The sequence below is a fragment of the Sphaerodactylus townsendi genome, linkage group LG11 (assembly GCF_021028975.2).
Source record: "Sphaerodactylus townsendi isolate TG3544 linkage group LG11, MPM_Stown_v2.3, whole genome shotgun sequence".
In the NCBI taxonomy this organism is placed as follows: Eukaryota; Metazoa; Chordata; class Lepidosauria; order Squamata; family Sphaerodactylidae; genus Sphaerodactylus; species Sphaerodactylus townsendi.
The window spans coordinates 10587069-10599940 of record NC_059435.1 but is presented as its reverse complement, the minus strand read 5'-3'; the positions used below and the strand labels follow the sequence as shown (position 1 = coordinate 10599940).

The window sequence follows — 12872 nt, the reverse complement described above, 5'->3', positions numbered from 1 at the left end:
CAATACATCGCCTAATGTGTCTCTCTTGTCCTCTTCAAATGCTGAGAAGCAGATGTCCTATTTTATATAATGCCCTCCCCTTTGAACAGCTATTAATACTGGGTTCAGCGGTGCACATGAGAACATGAAATTGCCTCATACTGAGTCAGCCCATTCATTTATCAAGGTCAATATTGTCTACTGGCGTCAACACTCCATGGTTGATGGAGGTCTTTCAAATCACCTCTAACCCAGCGTTCCCTGTAAGCCATGAGGTCGCGCAGACACTGTATTGGTGCCATGCAGTTCGGGAGGCTGCCAGCAGGGGGAGCTCTTGCAGGCAGCTCTGTTCTGCGCAGCAGTCGGGAACTCTCGTGCAGTTCCTCACCACTGACAGAGGGACGGTTGTTCCAACCTGATCCTTTTAAATGGAGATGCTGAGGATTGAACCTGGGCCTTTATACAGGTTGAGCTGTTGCTCATTCTCTGCACCGCAGCCCCTCAACCAGGAATGGAAGACAGGTGGAAATTGGACAGGGGCCCAATATGGGCATCAAAAATCACCTTACGTCACTTCAAGGGGCTGCTAAATTTTATTGGAAAGGACTCGTTAACATTTACCTGGAAAAAAGGTTATCGCAAATAGGATGCAGTTGTTTAATCCAAATAGTACATATGGAATAAAAGTAATCAAGTCAGTTGTGAAATCCTTGAGTTCTGGAAGTACGTGTCGCACAATGTGGGTGCTCAGTAGCAACTCTTGGCTTAGTTCCCTTGACTTCTAATCCATGATATCTTTCGCATCTAGTAGTATGTATACGCTGGCTAGGTTAAAAGCCTTTCCATCAATGGTCACCAAGAACTATTATGCAAGTATTCCTTATTCAGGTAGAACATTCTACCCGAATAAGGAATACTGTGGGAACGGTCACACTTAGACTTTGGAACATTCTTTTGTCCTGTTGCTTTTGGAATAATTTCAGGAAGAAATTTTAGGACCGTTGAGATTTTATAAACCCTACCTTTCTGCGCTAGTTCAGATTTTACTATTTAATGCTGATAAAAGGGCTACGTTATTAGTTGCAAAATTGTTGCTGGCAATAATTAAATATAAAAGGGGGTGATAAAGGGTTGTTTCAGTGTGATGCTGCTTATGGCCAGTTGGCCAAGGAAGCAATATCAATAGAGTAAATGGCGTAATTTTTTTAATGGATGTTTTGACATCTCCGTAACAAAAATGGGAAGCATACATACTGGATGAGGAGGAGGAGGAGGAGGAGGAGGGGGGGGTTGGATTTATATCCCCCCTTTCTATCCTGTAGGAGACTCAAAGGGGCTTACAATCTCCTTTCCCTTCTCCCCCTCACAACAAACACCCTGTGAGGTGGGTGGAGCTGAGAGAGCTTCGAAAAGCTGTGACTAGCCCAAGGTCACCCAGCTGGCATGTGTGGGAGTGCACAGGCTAATCTGAATTCCCCAGATAAGCCTCCACAACTCAAGCGGCAGAGCTGGGAATCAAACCCGGTTCCTCCAGATCAGAGTGCACCTGCTCTTAGCCACTGCTCTTAGCCACTACGCCACTGCTGCTCCTTCACGTCTGGGTACCAGTGTATATGAAACAAGTTCTTGGCGAATAGGTATAGTATAAGTTAATTTTGAGTAATCAGTGTGATGTAGCAGCAGAAAAGATCTTGAGCAGTCAGTGTGATGCAGAAGACTTGGGATGTATCAACAGAGGCATAACATCCAAATCACAAGATGTCAAAGTCCTATTGGTCAGGCCGCACCTGTAGTACCACGTGCAATTCTGTAGGCCTCATGTCAAAAAGGATGTGAACAGAATAGAATGGATGCAAAGGAGAGCAACCTGGGATGATAAGGGGCCTGGTCCCCAAGCCCTACAAGGAGAGGCTGAGGGACGTTGTAATGTTCAGTTTGGAGAAGAGGAAGCTGAAGAGAGAATGATTGCTCCCATCAAGTATTTGAACGGCTGTCACTTAGGCGAGGGCGGGGAGTTTCTGGCAGCAAAATATATAAGACTTGCAAAATTATAGGCAGAAATGTGCTGGCTGGATATTAGGAATATTTTAACGGTAGAAGTACTTCACCAGCAAAGTTGGCGGCCTAGGGAGGTGGTGAGCTCCCTCTCACTGGCAGTCTTCAAGAAATGGCTAGGCAAACACTTGTCTGAGATGCTCTAGGCCACAGGTGTCAAATTCGCGGCCCTCCAGATGTTATGGACTACAGTTCCCATAATCCCCTGCCAGCACGTTTGCTTGCTCAGAGGTGTACTGAGGTCATCAGACAGGGAGCAATGATAATATTGCAACTTCTCATTGGCTCCCTAACTTCAGCTTTACACCATTAAGCAGGTTCAGCCATTGAATATTGTCAGCAAGATTTCTTCCCAAGGAATTCATAGAGCGTAATGAACTTTGGGAATGTATAAAGCCATGCTTTGAGACTCTGTGCAGTCAAGTTTGATAGATAGTGCATCTTTGGTATGAATTTCATACCAATTTCTCCTATACCAACTGGAATGTTATATGGAGATCAGTTTATTCTATGGCTTCATAGCATCAACTGGATTGTGACCGTTTCTTTTCATATTCATAGGAATCACTCTGTACAGTTGCCCATATGGAGGAGCATTGCTGGACGAAGATAAAATGTGAGTATAAAGTTAAATGTGTACAAAACAGATGTCACTTTGAATAGTTAATAGGAATAATTAATGGATCTGGATAGCGAACCTATGGCATTCCAGATGTCCATGGACTACAATTCCCATCAGCCCCATCAGCCCCATAGGCAAACCTATGGCATTCCAGATGTCCATGGACTACAATTCCCAGGGGCTGATGGGAATTGTAGTCTCTGGACATCTGGAATGCCATAGGTTTGCCACAACTGGCCTAGGCTAGTCCTATCTCAACACATCTTGGAAGTGAAGCATGGTCAACCCTGGTTAACCCTGGAGCCCACCAACGAACTTCAGGACAGGCAATGGAAAACCACCGCTGAATGTCTCTTGCCTGGAAAACTTTATGGGGTCATCATAAGTTGGCTGGGAATTGATGGCAAAAAAAAATATTAGTGAGATCTGTGCCTTTAAGAGGAGTTGATGGGTGGAGTCATGAAAACTAGGAAAAACGGCAGAGGCCCATTGAGACCAGCAAGCTGGCTCTGGGGCAGCCAGAGAATGGCTCCTCATGTGTAAGCAGAAAAATGCGAGGAGACCCCACTGAAGAACCCTGAGGTAAGCAGTTTATGCATAAAGGGGCAACGTGTGGTTTAATTCCGTGTCTGGGTCTGAGAGAGGGCACATTGATCCCTTTTGCTGAGCAGTTATGATGGGATCATGAATACAAGGGCAAGAAGTCACTCTAGACCTGTTTAATTTGTGCTGATTTCTTTTGAATCCCAGAATGGAGAATGTCCGTCAGTGTGGAGTGGCACTCTGCATTGTACTGGGGTTTTCAATCCTTACTGCCTCCATTGGAAGCTCAGTTGTTAAAGACAGGGTGTCCGGTGCAAAGCGACTGCAGCATATGTCTGGACTCGGCTACAAGACGTACTGGTTCGCTAACTTTCTTTATGACATGGTATGTGCTATGTACATCATCATCTCTGCGTATAACCTTGGTACTCTTTCAGAAATCTGTAGACAACCATTAAAATGCCTCAATATGACTCGTAATGGTGCATGGCCAACCTGAGGTAGTGGGCTGTTTATTTCTTTCTATCATAGAAAGTGCATGGAATCACACCCCTATAACTCTACTGACTGTAATGGACGTAATTGGAAATAACTCTGCTTTGAATTTCACTCACTCAGGGATGTATCAAAATTGGTTATGGGTTTTTATGGAAACCTGAAATTTGGTGGACACAACCTGATTATTAAAGAAGAAGAAGAAGAAGAAGAAGAAGAAGAAGAAGAAGAAGAAGAAGAAGAAGAAGAAGAAGAAGAAGAGGAGGAGGAGGAGGAGTTTGGATTTATATCCCCCCTTTCTCTCCCATAGGAGACTCAAAGGGGCTTACAATCTCCTTGCCCTTCCCCCCTCACAATAAACACCCTGTGAGGTGGGTGGGGCTGAGAGAGCTCCGAGAAGCTGTGACTTGAGATTTGAGATAATAAGGCACTGATCTGTATTCCATAGCAAACCTATAATGCCAGACATTTTAGTTTCTAAGAAGTCTGAAAAGGGATAATTTTAATGTCTAACAACTGAAAAGTACATGGGCTTCAATCCCCTTTGGAATTTCCATGGGTGGAAATCCTTGTTTTTCCTCCTGCTGCAGCCCAACCCCCTCAATGTTATTCCAGGGGATTGAGGAACCTACAGGGCCTACAGAAGGAGGAGGAGGAGTTGGATTTACATCACGTCTTTCCCTCCTGTAAGGAGACTCAAAGGGGCTTACAAACTCCTTTCCCTTCCCCACTCACAACAAACACCCTGTGAGGTAGGTGGGGCTGAGAGAGCTCAGAAGAACTGTGACTAACCCAACGTTACCCAGCTGGCGTGTGTGAGAGTGTACAAGCTAATCTGAATTCCCCAGATCAGCCTCCACAGCTCAAGTGGCAGAGCGGGGAATCAAACCTGGTTCCTCCAGATTAGAGTACACCTGCTCTTAACCACTACGCCACTGCTGCTCCCTGCTGCTATTGAGGGGATTGCTGGGAGGTTGCCGAAGGGGAAATGCTGAAAATCATGCCCCTCTTTTATCCATAAGGGCTAAGCTGCAGTAGTGCAGTCAAAACTCTGTTCACAACCTGAGTTCAATCCCAACAGAGGCCGGTTTCAAGTAGCTGACTCAAGGTTGACTCAGCCTTCCATCCTTCCAAGGTTGGTAAAATGAGTATCAGCTTGCTAAGGGTAAAGTACAGACAGCTGGGGAAGGCAGTGGCAAGCCAATCCATTGACATAGTCCAGGGCAGGGGTAGGGAACCTGCGGCTCTCCAGATGTTCAGGAACTACAATTCCCATCAGCCTCTGTCAGCATGGCCAATTGGCCGTCCAGGGGTATCCAACTCTGGTGTTTCATACATTCATGGACTACAACATGGCCAATTGGCCATGCCGAAGTGAAAATGAAGAAAACTTGTACCCAACAGGCTACAATAATGACTTCAAAAATTAGTTCTCCCACTGGAGTAACAGTTTACTTATAAGTAACCAAAATAATTCTATAATTTTACAAACAGTAACAAAATGTTTTGTTTGGCTCTGAAATGTTTTCGTTTGGCTCTCAACAATAAGCCAAAAGGGAGATTGTTCTTTAAATGCCAGGGGTGAAACGAATTATAATGAAGATATGAATTTGTGTCTGTCTCCTTTCTGGGTAAAGAAACCTGTAATTTATGGGAAGTTGAAAAAGAAACAACCGGGTCCAAAAAGGGTAATGAATTTTCACTCATGATGACAGTGAATTTAATGGAAGGATGAATGGTATTCAACCATTCACAAAAGGGAACCACTGTTGATGAGTCAGAGATCACAAAAAATAGGTCATCAATGTACCTTTTAAAATGCAGAATATCTTTTAAAAAAGGATTAGCCTCAGCAGGGGCTGATGGGAATTGCAGTCCGTGAACATCTGAAGTGCCAGAGTTGGGCACCCTTGGCATAGTCCATCTAGTAAACATCATGATGTCACATCACCACATTGGTCGGCGATGACTTGGTGCTTGCACAGACTACCTTTACCTTTTACCTTTACCTTTAAACGAACTTTACCTTTTACTTCTATCAATGGGAATGATCAGCAGGATCCAACCTGTGATGGCCGCTACAGAAGCTATTCCTTCAACACAGAGCCATCCAAATCGTACAAGGACCGAAAATAGGTTAAGAAGAGGTCTCTTGTTCCTTTCCAAAGGGGACAAGTGATTCCTACATGGATGGCTGTGCTTCCATTTACTTGCTTTCGTGGACTGAGGAAAGGGGAGTTTCCGGTGTCAGCTCGGAACATATCTGTGCTCGTACACAGCTAGGCATTATCATTCATGTCCTGCTTTCCCTTCTCCTTCTGTAGTTGTTGTATCTGGTCCCCGTCGGCCTGTGCGTTGGCATTATTACCGTCTTCCAGCTATCAGCCTTCACTTTCCGCGACAACTTGGCCGCCGCCGCTCTCCTGCTGATTCTCTTTGGGTAAGTGATTGGAAGAGCTGAGCTACAGCTCTAGCTGATGCTTCAGAAACTGAAATCCGGGAGGCCTGCTCTGCCCCTGCTGCCGGGCGCGTGAGGCTTGTGCTCAGAGGCTGATTATGATTCCACCGAGCAGACTGAGAAAACAGGTGACTGATGCGCTGGATGGGAAGGAAAAGTTTCTGGGAGGGGAGAAAAGTTTCCGAGAAGATCATGAACCCATGCAGGATGCTTTGACTATTGGAAATTACTGTGTCTTACCTTTGCTGCAGGACTGTTCAGGGTGCCAGAACAAGGCGCTACAGGGGTCAGTGCTCTCAGTCACAGACCAGGAAAGGGATTTGGGCGTCTTAGTGGATCGTTCCATGGGAATGTCAACTCAGTGCATGGCAGCTGTGAAAAAGGCAAACTCTATGCTGGGGATCATTAGGAAAGGAGTTGATCATAAAACTGCAAGGATTGTCATGCCCTTAGATAAAGCCGTGGTGCGACCACACTTGGAGTACTGTGTCCAGTTCTGGTCACCACATCTCAAAAAGGATATCGAAGAGATAGAAAAAGTGCAGAGAAGGGCAACGAGGATGATTGAAGGATTGGAGCATCTTCCTTATGAGGAGAGGCTGCAGCGTTTGGGACTCTTTAGTTTGGAGAGGAGATGTCTGAGTGGGGGGATATGATTGAAGTCTATAAAATTATGCATGGGGTAGAAAATGTTGACAGTGAGAAATTTTTCACTCTTTCTCACAATACTAGAACCAGGGGGCATTCATTGAAAATGCTGGGGGGAAGAATTAGAACTAATAAAAGGAAACACTTCTTCACGCAACGTGTGATTGGTGTTTGGAATATGCTGCCACAGGAGGTGGTTATGGCCACTAACCTGGATAGCTTTAAAAAGGGCTTGGACAGATTTATGGAGGAGAAGTCGATCTATGGCTACCAATCTTGATCCTCCTTGATCTCAGATTTCAAATGCCTTAGCAGACCAGGTGCTCAGAAGCAGCAGCAGCAGAAGGCCATTGCTTTCACATCCTGCATGTGAGCTCCCAAAGGCACCTGGTGGGACATTGCGAGTAGCAGAATGCTGGACTAGATGGACTCTGGTCTGATCCAGCAGGCTAGTTCTTATGTTCTTATGTTCTTAAGGCCGAAACGCCTCGTGTTTAGAAAACAATGGAAGGGTGAATGGTATTTAGTGCAAATATTGTCCCGCAGTTGTTCTGTCCATGAGGAAATGGAGTTAGCGGAGTACTCTGGTCTTACGCAGAAGAATTATCTTGTTAGGAAGAGAAGGGTGAAGGAGGAAGTCACTCCCACAATGGATAGTGATGGCCACTGACTCAGGATGAAACTTGACAAGCATGATTGGGCTTCAAACTGAACAATGTCTTAATGGCAGCGATCTCTAGGGGGTCTCAGATGGAGGTCTTCCACATCATTGCTCACCTGATGCTTTAAATCAGCGGCTCTCAACCTGTGGGTCGCGACCCCTTTGGGGGTCGAACGACCCTTTCACAGGGGTCACCTAAGACCATTGGAAAACACATATTGCCGATGGTCTTAGGAACCAAGACACAAATAATTTTATAGTTGGGGGTCACCGCAGCATGAGGAACTTTATTAAAGGGTTGCGGTATTAGGAAGGTTGAGAACCACTGTTTTAAATGGCGATACCGGGGACTGAACTTTGTATCTTCTGGATGCAAAGCAGATGCCCTATGATAGAGTCACAGCTCCCTACTGTTACCCTGCTGATAACTCTTGACAAATAACTTGTTTCATTTTATGGCAGTGATCTCTGTTCTTTTACTGTCACATGACTTGTTCATGAGACAGCATCAACAAATAAGAATCCTTACTCTGGCAGGGTGTTTCTTTGTCGTCTTGTTTTGTTTCACCCATTTTTATTGGGAGAATACTTGTAAAAATTCTCCTTGCAAATTGACACAACGTTTCAGTCCTTGAGTTAGGATGCTGAAAGCCACCCGATCCAATGGATGTGCATGTCACTGTGTCTCCTCAGTTTAGTTTTTGACCCAACCAATAGATTGTTTTGATTAGCATCCCATTTCCAAGTTATATGACTTATCAGTGTTTGACAGACACCCCGCTCCCTTTTTCAATTTTAAAAATAAAATATAACACATCCTGCCCTACCGCCAATCACCTGCTCTCATTCTGCGAAGGCAAAACACTAAAAAGAGAGATAAAAGACTTTGGTGTCAAAGCGTGAGACAGTCTGTGGCCCACAATTTGGGGGTGAGGTGGGAAGGTGAGGGTGGAACAGAGTCTGGAGTGGAACTAGAAGATTCCTTGTGCTTCATGCAGTGGTGGGATCCAAACATTTTAGTAACAGGTTCCCATGAAGGTGGGATTCAAACTGTGGCGTAGCGCCAATGCGGCTGGGCGGGGCACGACGGGGGCATGGCCGGGCATTCCGGGGGAGGGGCATTCCTGAGCGGGGCTGTGGCAAGAACACAGCCGCTGCGCCGGTCCTTGGGCTGGAAACGAATGCACGCAGGCGCAGGCTGCCACGCACGCCGGTGCACCTCCTGCTAGACTGCTTCAAGTTCTGCGCGCTACTGCTGAGAGGAGGGGCGTAACTAAGGCCAAAATCACGTGGCAAAATCACCAATTAGTAACCCCCTCTCGGCACACACAAATAATTAGTAACCTGCTCTCGGAAACCTGTGAGAACCTGCTGGATCCCACCTCTGGCTTCATGCCATCCTTTAAAAAGAACAGAAGGGATACCCAATTCCTTCAAAACCCAACCAATGTTAGACAGGTTTTGGGGAGTTTCAGGAGAGTTGCCCCTCCATCCAGCAGGGGGCGATGTCCCTTTTCACATCCGGGGTATGTCAATTAGCTTTAAAAGGGGCTTGGACAGATTTATGGAGGAGAAGTCGATTTATGGCTACCAATCTTGATCCTCCTTGATTTTATTTATTTATTTATTTATTTTATTCAATTTTTATACCGCCCCATCCCCGGGGGGCTCTGGGCGGTGTACAGCATTTAACAGTGCAATTAGATAACATTTAAAAGCGGCGGTAAAAACTCCCAATACATTCACAAATTAAACCCAAGATTAAATTTAGGTTAAGATTCAAGATATAAAAATATAAAATTATAAAGTTATAAAGTCATAAAGTTATAGAGTGGCGTCCAGCGTTCCGATAATGTATAAAACCCTCCCTCCCAAGGTGGAGGGGGGCATAGCGCAGTCTCGATATTGATGTAATTGCGGCCGAGATGTTGAGGGCCGAAGATGGGGCACTATTGGCGGCTGGGTCCTCCAAAGGCCCGGCGGAACAGCTCCGTTTTTTCCGCTTCTGCAGGCTCCCCGCGGAACTCCCCTAAGAGTATCCACGCGAGGGAACCCGGGACAACTGGAGGAAGAGGCGTTCCCACCAGGCCGGGAACCCAGGGAGCAGTAAAGGTCCCTGGCCCGCGTGGAGGCCAACCCGCATTGTGCCGTGGGGCCAGGGACCACCAGTAGATTGGCCTCCGCAGATCAAAGAGGCCGCCTAGGGACGTATGGGGTGATGCGGTCTCGAAGATACGATGGTCCCAGGCCGTATCTACAAGGCCCAGGGATGCCTGATCTCAGATTGCAAATGCCTTAGCAGACCAGGTGATCGGGAGCAACAGCCACAGAAGGCCATTGCGTTCACATCCTACATGTGAGCTCCCAAAGGCACCTGGTGGGCCACTGCGAGTAGCAGAGAGCTGGACTAGATGGACTTTGGTCTGATCCAGCTGGCTTGTTCTTATGTTCTTATGTTCTTAATCCCTGCCTTTTATATGCACACCCATGGAGCCACCCTGGTGCGTGGCCACTCTTTAGCATGCTGAGTTACGGGCTGTGCAGTTTAGACCAAACAAGCTCCCTGACAAGGTGTATATTTTCTGCCCTAAAGTGCAAAAAACATCAGCCGCTTCAGAACTTCACCTGCCTCAAAAAAAATCAATGTTTTCGTCTGCTCTGAATCTATGGCAGCCAAATAGAGATTTCTCTTGATATTGTCAAGCACGAAGGCTCGGCTGCCTGTTTCATGCCTTCCAGAGATGTGTGCTTTGATGGATTTTAGGGGGGGGGGGAAACCTGAATCAGAGATATGCCGTGGGCTTCAAACCTGCCTTCTTGCACATAACTCTTTTACCCTGATCCAAAGTACATTTATTCAGAACTAAAGTCCCATTGATTTTTCATAGGCCTTACATGTGCAAACCATGGCTACCCTAGGAACCTTATCTATCACTCACATGTAGCAAGCCTCATTCATTCAATAAATATGACAACCATCCCTAGAAAAGGCCAGGCTGTAATGCCTGCCCTCGGAACCGTGTTGAACTGACTTCACAGAAAACATGCTCCGGGTTGGGCTGTAGATTGCCATGTGTCACAGGGGGACAGTAAAGGGCCCAAGGCCCAGGGATGCCTGAAGTCACCAGCGTGGCATGGGGTTAATGGGATGATTGATTCTCCACTCATTCATGCAGATGAACCGTATCTATTTTGCAGCAGGGGGCAAACCTTTCTCAAGGCCGTCATCCGTTATCTTGCTTCTTGCTGCAGTGAGCAGTGAAGGATTCACAATCTTACACTAGCGCCAGTGAGGTGCAAAATCTACCCTGTTTTCACTGAGGTTTCTATCTGACTAGGTTTTTTTTTTAAGGGTCATGTTCCAGACTATGCTATTGTCAGGTGCCAAATGTGCTTCTTTGTTGCGTGTATAACCATCTCTGCCTATTGCTAGAGCGCACACGGCTAATGCTTTTCATTGGGCCTCCTTATTGCATAAGTGAGCATCATCTTGGAGGACCTGTTCACCCACCCACATTCTTTATTTGTAAACCTTTGGTTGCTATTCAGCGGCTCAGTCTTGAACTTGGGACAGTTTCGACTTCAGAAAATGAAAATCATGAACGTTCCCAACTTCCACTGCTTGTGAAATATATGCACTGTGTTGGCCTCATAAGGGCCCCTTCTCTGCAAAAGTCACCAAAAATGTATTGTTGAAGGCTTTCACGGCCGGAGTCATTGGGGTGCTGTGTGGTTTCCGGGCTGTATGGCCGTGTTCGAGCAGCATTCTCTCCTGACGTTTCACCTGTATCTGTGGCTGGCATATTCAGAGGATCTGATAGTAAGAAAGGAAAGCAAGTGGAGTATATATACCTGTGAGTAACAATGAAGATAGCAAGGTCAGTAAGTGAGGGCATCTGAATAGTTGTTGCTGCCCTCCTCGGAGGGTGAGGCTGGCTGGCTGGGCTTCCTCAAACCCCGGGAGGCAGAGGGAGCTCCTTATTTGGGCAGTGACTCCCCCTGATGTCATTGCCCAAATAAGGAGCTCCCTCCACCTCCTGGTTGTCTGGGCTTCCTCAAACCCAGTGGGGAGGTGGAGGGAGCTCCTTATTTGGGCAATGACATGGGGGGAGTCACTGCCCAAATAAGGAGCTCCCTCTACCTCCCGGCTTCCCACCTTCGGCTTATACGTGAGTCAATACTTTTTCCCAGGTTTTGGTAGTAAAATTAGGTGCCTCGGCTTATACACGTGTTGGCTTATACACGAGTTTATACGGTACATTCCACCATCAAGCTGCTTGCATTCCTAAACCTTAGCAGCCTCATTATTTTTAGGGATGCAAAATACGCTTAGGCTTTTCATCTCAATTAAAATAAAAAATGTGTCCCTTGGAAGGACCCGGACCAACAAACATATCTGGTGCTCAAACAAAGTTCAAGAGGAAACTAGAAATCAGCATGACGTCCCTTTTTCTCTTCTTTGATGTACAAAGAAGTCTCTTTTTTCTTTGTTTGGATCCCTTCCATTAGTTTTGTTTCTTCTGTGACTAGGGTGATGGTGATGACTCCTTCCCTTTCACTGGAGGGTTTGCTCTGGGACACCAACCACCCGTCTTTTTCTGATTGGCAATAGCGTTGCTCTGGATGGTTGCTGGCCAAACTTTTACTAAGTTAACGGCTCAGAAGTGTGTTGGGGAAGAGGTCCAACGCAAAATACAGAAGCGAGCAGAAGAAAGAAACCACACAATACCCTTTATTAGGGACTACCAAGGCGACTCAGGAAAGTGTACGAATCTTGTTCTCCAGAACTCTTCAGAAGGCTAGATGTTAAGAACAAAAAAGAAGAGGCTAAAGGGACAGACATCTTTCAGGACTTTCAGGATGCCCCTAAGATGTGTTGTAAAGTTCAGAGAACAGAGGGCGTGTGGCTAGCTTGTATCTGATCGCGCCTCCAGCATCCAGAAACAAAAGAAAAATGGAAGTGTGTCCCTTTGAAAATATAAACACCAGATGTTGTTCAAAGGAATGCCTAAGACCAGCTAGGACACTCCGATCCCTTTAAAGTCCACGAGCAGAGGAAGAGTCTTTGTATTGACGATGCCGAGAATTAATTGTTCAGAGACAGGAAGCAGGGGTTTTTAGGGCTTTGGAAATAAAACCTAAAGTATTAATGGAAATTCAGTGTATTTTTTTCCTCTCATCCAGAAATCTTAGTATAAAGTGAGTCTGGAACCAAATGCAAGGAGGGATCTTTGAACCGGAGAATCAACAGCGTCAGTCCCTTGCAGGTTCCGACTCTCTGGTGCAGAGTGCACAGTGGCACAACTCTCAATTTTGTATTTTCTATCGGTTCTCGGCTGCTTATTACAGGGGGGAGGAACAGCGAGATGGTTCTAGCAGCTCCAGACACATCATGACCAATGCATCCCGTG

The 12872-nt window shown here is 46.1% G+C and overlaps 1 protein-coding gene across 1 annotated transcript in view; it reads left to right on the top strand.

The window, feature by feature from the left end:
• ABCA13 (ATP binding cassette subfamily A member 13) overlaps positions 1-12872 on the top strand; it is a 155970-nt gene that overhangs the window by 53870 nt on the left and 89228 nt on the right. The window contains exons 6-8 of the mRNA XM_048511828.1: positions 2596-2650; positions 3407-3584; positions 6019-6134. Coding sequence (XP_048367785.1) covers positions 2596-2650; positions 3407-3584; positions 6019-6134 — 349 coding nt within the window. The remainder of the gene's footprint in view (positions 1-2595; positions 2651-3406; positions 3585-6018; positions 6135-12872) is intronic.